Source organism: Herpailurus yagouaroundi, unplaced genomic scaffold (genome assembly GCF_014898765.1).
Source record: "Herpailurus yagouaroundi ecotype Mexico unplaced genomic scaffold, PumYag 379, whole genome shotgun sequence".
In the NCBI taxonomy this organism is placed as follows: domain Eukaryota; kingdom Metazoa; phylum Chordata; class Mammalia; order Carnivora; family Felidae; genus Herpailurus; species Herpailurus yagouaroundi.
The window spans coordinates 144,002-150,182 of NW_024412596.1; the positions used below are offsets into that span (position 1 = coordinate 144,002).

The 6,181-nt window shown below is 54.2% G+C and overlaps 1 protein-coding gene across 2 annotated transcripts in view; it reads right to left on the bottom strand.

Annotated features, from left to right (window-relative positions):
* Positions 1-374: 374 nt before the first annotated feature.
* Positions 375-6,181, bottom strand: part of TRIM72 (tripartite motif containing 72) — an 8,710-nt gene continuing 2,903 nt past the window's right edge. For both annotated transcript variants that reach the window (XM_040463081.1, XM_040463082.1), the window contains exons 3-7: positions 4,840-4,935; positions 4,522-4,752; positions 3,551-3,573; positions 2,654-2,772; positions 375-1,713 (exon numbers count right to left, since the gene is read on the bottom strand). In XM_040463081.1, coding sequence (XP_040319015.1) covers positions 1,139-1,713; positions 2,654-2,772; positions 3,551-3,573; positions 4,522-4,752; positions 4,840-4,935 — 1,044 coding nt within the window. In that variant the 3' untranslated portion in view covers positions 375-1,138. The remainder of the gene's footprint in view (positions 1,714-2,653; positions 2,773-3,550; positions 3,574-4,521; positions 4,753-4,839; positions 4,936-6,181) is intronic.

Here is a 6,181-nt window from a genome sequence, read left to right on the forward strand (position 1 = left end):
GCAGCAGCATCCCTGACCTGGGAGAGCAAATGGCGCCACACCATCAACTTCTCTCATGACAGGAGGGGCAGTAGCCTCTAATCCCACCTGCCTGAGTCCCCCAAGGCCTCTCCAAGTAAGAGGGACTCTCTGGGAGTCAGTGGTTACTCCAGAGTCCAAGAAATGGGCCTTTGAGCTAAAACCAAAGAATGTGTGAACCAGGAAGTAAGCAGTGGGGGGCCAATGGGTGGAGGGATAGGGGAATAGCTTTCTATTCTCCACAAGCAGCAGGGCCCAGGCTGGAGTTAACATCAGGCTTTTCCTCTTGGTTGGCAAATTGGGGTATTTCTTCAACGTCCAAGACACTCAGTAAATATATTCCAGAGGCAGAGAGAAATAGTTGGGGATCAGTTTATTCACTCACATGGGCTCTGGCAGTTTTCTAATGGCTGTTGATCTCCAGAGGAATATATTGTGGTTTTCCTATGCCTGAGAGCTAATAGTTATCGATAACTGACTCCGTATAATGGAAGCTGATTGAACAGACCAGTGTCTTAAGTCAGCAGTTCTCCAGGTGACCCCACTTGTAACCTGCAGCAAGAGCATCACCCTAGGAACTCGTTACAAAAACTAAATTTTGGTCTGCCCCCAGACCTAGTGAACCAGAAACTCAACATTCTGCTTTAACAAGTCACTGTTACATGCTTTGAAAATGTGGTTTTGATGCCTGGCCAAGTTGGAGAACCACTAAGTGAAAGATCTTTCTGTATGGTGAATCTGGAACCCCTGCCCCAAGGCCACCAAGAAGGAGGGGAATGTGAGGTGAATGTGAGGGGCCCCTTGCTCTACAGAGTTCTTCAGTCCTCCTTTCCCCATATTCCTGCCCTTTTCACTCCTCCCCTGAACTTCAATTTCTTCCTGGAATCCTTGGGCTTCCTGGTTCCCAAACTGGAATTTCCTCACTGACCTGACTTTAGATCTTCCTTCCCCGTAGCCACCCAGCCCCTGAAACCCTTAACTTCTCAGAAATTTTGGAGTCCCGAGTTCCCAGTCCCCAACCCCCTTGGCCCTGCCTTCAGCCCTCGCAACCTGTCCCCTGCCCACCCATCTCCTTCCAGGCCTGCAGGACCCTGCACCCCTCCCCAATCTGGCAGGCAGCTCAGGCCTCCTCACCATCAGGCCCCACAAGCAGCAGCGGCTGAGCATTTTTGCCCTTGTCGTGCCAGCACACGTCAAAGAAGGGGTACACAGGCCCGGGCAGGCGCTCGTGGAAAGCAAAGAGCTGCTCAAGGGCATCAGCGTTGCTGGCATCATAAAAGGAGAGGATGCCATCGCCAAAGCTCAGGTAGATCCCAATGCGCAACGGCCGCCTCTCCGGGGTGCGCAGCGCGCGCGGTTCCTTGGCTTCAACATGCGCCTCCAGGATCTTGCCTTCGCGTAGCCCCAGCAGCCAGAGGCCCTGCGAGGGCACAGCGTGCAGCCGGCCTCGGCGGCTGGCCTGGGCCAAGATCACGCCTAGTGCCCAGCGTGGCTTATCGCCCACTTCCACCTCCCAGTAGTGCTCGCCATCAGACAGCAGCTGGTGTGCCACCACCGCCACGGCCTTGTCGAACTGGCACGGGTCCTCTCCGGCCGGGGGCGCCTTCTGGTCCAAGCACTCCACTCGGCGGCCGGAGGGAGACACCACCAAGCTCGGGTGGGCAGTGCTCGGGTCAAAGGTCAGTTCCTTCATAGCTGCCAGGGGAAGAGTGGTCAGACCCTTACATGTTTGCCTCCTGTGAGCTTCTCCCAACCAATTTAGGGGCCTGTCTGCTCTAATCCCCCCAATATCTTTGGTTAGTGAGCCCCTTCCTCTCTGCTTCTGGCCTGGGCCAAAGACTGTACCTCTCTGAGCTTCAGTCTGCTCAGCTGAAAAACAAAGCCATAACTGACTTCCTCCACAGCAGGAAGGCATTTAAGTCAGTATGTGGATGCAAGGCATTTAAGTCAGTATCTGAGGCCCAGGTCACAAAGCAGGAGAGAGTCAGGAAGCCTGGTCCTAGGTCAGTCCCCACCTCACCCAGCTGTGTGACTTCAGTCAGTCTTGAGCCAGTCTCTGGGCCTTAGTCTTGCCTTGGATAAAACAGAACCCACCTCCATTCCCACTTCCCCTCAAGGCAGTTAGGGCTGAGCCAGCCATGTATATGAGTCCTGGAGTTCTACAATCTATGGCACCTCACAGCAATCTGGCTCTCACGGAAAGGAAGCAGAGAGCCCTTGGGCCTCCCCAGCCACAGGCCACCAGAGTCAGTGTCTGGCCCTGGCCAGTCCCCCAGGGTGCCAGCAATGCAGATCCTCAGCCTCCAACTAGCTGTCCAGAAGGGGCAGGAACTGACCAGGGATCACCAAGGCTCAACCCCCAGCCCTAGCCTCCCCTCCTTGCCAGCAGCAGCAGCTTTTTAGTAGGCAGAGTCCTCCCCATGTCAGTCACCCACCCGTAAACCCCATGCCCTCAAAGTTCCTTCTCTGAGCACATGTTATGAGGGTTCAGGGGAAACCCCAGAAGTAACGGGGCAATGGGTACCTTCTTTGATGACTTCCCCAAGTTGGGACTGAGGCTTCTCTGTGTGTAGCTGGAGCCTCCCCTCAACCACACAGTTACAAACAGAAACCCGGAGATAGCACCTCCCAGTACCTGGCATCAGAGCCCGGAACATCTTCCTCCACACCTGGAATTTGAAGTCATCTGAGATGACAGGAAGCTGGATGTCCAGCCGGGCAGGTGGTGGTGATTCCGCCAGGATCTTCTGTAGCCTGGAGCGGGGAGGGAAAGGTGGGGGGAGGTGTCTGTGGGGGGACTTCCTGGAGGAGGCATGGGGTGGGGGTGAGGGGGACAAGAGATGTTATCCCAAAGAGAGGAGGACAGGGGCCATGGTGTGGAGTCCCAGGATCTCTCCTGCATCATACCCTGCCCTAACACTCTGTCAGAGTTTCAGTTTGGAAAGACAAAAGTGTTCTGGAGAGAGGTGGTGGCAACATACTTAATGCCGCTGAAATTAAAATGTACACTAAAAAGAAAAAATAGTTAAAATGGAAAATTTTATATCATGCATATTATACCGTAATTTTTTTTTTAAGAAGAACCTTTTGTTGGGATAAGGTCCACACTCCTCAGCCCTTCAGTCTGCTCCCATCTACCACACCGACTTTGTCTTCTCTCCCTCTTACCAGTCTTGGCACCTGCTGTTCCCTCTGCCTGTAGCACCTCTTCCCCCAGCTCTTCACCTCTCCTTGTCATTCCTCCAGTGGCCCACCAAATGTGCACTCTACTGGGAAGCCTTCCCCGGCCACCCCTTTCCTGCCACACAGCACTAAGCTGTGTCCCTGCCCACATCTGTCCCCAGCGCCAGTCTGGGAGGTGCCTGAGGAGAAGGACCAGGTCAGGTTCCTTTCTGTGCTCAACACAAATGCAGGGAGATCAAGGTGGACACAATGGGGGTGTGTGAGCTTCCTGTGGTTAGAGGGTTGGCCGGCCAGTGTCCCTGAAGACTAGGGCAATTTGGGAAAAGGGGAAAAGCCAAGTCAGTCTCACCTGCTGGTCACCAGGCAGTATTTCTAGAAAGAGAGAAAAAGAGAACGGAGGTGAAGCAGGCAGGGGAGACACTGGAGACATGAGAATGGGTGGACCAGCAAGAATGCTGAGTGTGGTGTCAGGAAGACTCAGAAAAGCCCAAAGAAACCCAGAATTCGAAGCCAACCCTAGCCCTTTACCTCTGTGTGAATTAAAAAAAATGTACCCCGCCTTCTTCAAGAAACCAATTCCCGGGCGCCTGAGTGGCTCAGTTGGTTAGGCGACCAACTTCGACTCAGGTCATGATCTCGCAGTCTGTGAGTTCAAGCCCCGCGTCGGGCTCTGTGCTGACAGCTCAGAGCCTGGAGCCTGCTTCAGATTCTGTTTCAGATTCTGTGTCTCCCTCTCTTTCTGTGCCTCCTCTCTTTCTCTCTTTCTCTCTCTCTCTCTCTCTCTCTCTCTCTCTGTCTCTCTGTCTCTCTCAAAAATAAATAAACATTAAAAAATTTAAAAAAGAAGAAACCGGGGCGCCTGGGTGGCGCAGTCGGTTAAGCGTCCGACTTCAGCCAGGTCACGATCTCACAGTCCGTGAGTTCGAGCCCCGCGTCGGGCTCTGGGCTGATGGCTCAGAGCCTGGAGCCTGTTTCCGATTCTGTGTCTCCCTCTCTCTCTGCCCCTCCCCCGTTCATGCTCTGTCTCTCTCTGTCCCAAAAATAAATAAACGTTGAAAAAAAATTAAAAAAAAAAAAAAAAAGAAGAAACCGATTCCACCTGGTAGAAGATTATCCAAATAAATACACAAACCTCCAATGTCTATGACAGGAATGGTGCCCACTAAGATTCAGTGTCTGTGCAGCGTCTAGCCTAAACAACCATAACAGCAGTCCTGGGGCCCACCCCTCCTTGATGCATGACCCTGACTCTGTCCCTGTCCCTCTCTGGGTCCTGAACTCTGGTTGAGAGGCAGAAAGGGAAGGTCATCCAGTGCTCACCATGAGGAACTCAGTCTGTGGCTTGTCCGCCACCTCCTCCAGCACCTTCTCCATCTGCCGTAACTGCTCCAGGTAGGAGTTCAGGCTCCCCAGCTCCCGCCGCAAGGCAACCCCTGCCTCACCCCGCACGCGCTCTGCCTCACGGTCCAAGGAGCCCTCCAGTGCAGCCAGGAACACCCGCATCTTGCCCAGCTGCTCCCCGACAGCCCCCCGGAACTGACGCACCGTCTCCTGTGGGAGCAGACAGGCAAAATCCCTTGGCTGGGACCCCCAGCCTGGATGCCCAGTCCCCAGGGTCTGCCATGCTGAGCCCCTCACCTCCACCTCCAACAGCTGATGTTCCAGCACAGCCACACTCTTCTCCTTGCGCATACACGCCTCCTGCAACTGCATCTTCTGCTGTGGCAGCTGCGTCTGGGGGGGATGAGGCATAAAGAAGTGATGCTGCTGTCGCCCCCCCCGCAACCAAACCCTCACCTCCCACCCTAAACCTGCCATCTCTGGCTCAGCCTCAATGCCAGCTCCTCCTCCAGCCAGGCTGACATCTTACCATTCCCCAAACTCATGTGCAGATCTTGCCAGTGTCTAGAATGCTTACCCTCCCATTGTGTATTTAAGGAAGTTCCCCATGGCCTTGCCTTCCCTGATCCCATCCCCTCAGCAGTCAGCACCCCTAGCACAGGTCTTTGTGAGAGTACAAACACAAATGTGGGGTCCTCCACCAAACAGGGGTACAGTGGTGGCACACAGCAGGCTTCACAGGGTGAGTGTAGGTTGTATGAAGAAGAAATACGGCCTCCCCCTCTCCCTGGGCTTTACCCTATCCTTAAAAGCAGAACATTAGCAAAACACCCCAATCGGCCTTCCTGCACACCTGAGGGCTGTGGCAATTTAATAAAAATGTCTGCTGCATTGGGGCACCTGGCTGTCTCAGTCAATAAATCATGAGACACTTGGATCTCCAGGGTCGTGAAGTCCAGCCCCACCTTTGGGGATAAATGTTACAAAAAAAAAAAAAAAAAAAGTCTGCTGTATCAGCCAATTAAACACATCTGTAGGTCTGTCAGTTGGTGAGTGCTGAAACGCAAGTGTAGGGAAACTCCTAATAGCTCCAGCCAAAGTCATTCTTCTCCACAAGGAGAATCTGACAGCTCCAGTCCTGCTTCCATGGCTTCCAGCCTCAGTTTCCTCTTTTGCAGAATGTGAGCAGTCACCCTCACCTCACCTGTGGTTATGACAAATTGGCGGCCTTCTCCCCACTCCCCCTAAGGGAAACTGAGAGACTTTCTAGGCTCTATCTGCGCATGAGTCCACGGCTGGCGGTAGCCCCGGGATTGGACCATGGAGACCATGGTCACCTGGCCAGGCGCCAGGTCCGTCTCCTTCCTGGGACGCCCTCCTGGGCAACGGCCCCACCTGTACAGGACAGAGAGGGCCTGGTGGCTCTCAGCATGGAGCCGTCAGAGGTTCAGAGGCGGCAAGGCTAAGCCATGAGGCAGAAGTGCGACCAGAACCCCTGACTCCCGATGTGTTCAAGAAGTTCAAACTGAAGCGAGGGGAGGAGCCGCTCCCAGAAGGCCTTCAGAACATCCCACCCGGGTTGCTGGGCCGCTGGGGCTCGACGTGCTGTGATCTCACCTACAAGCTGGACACTCTCTGC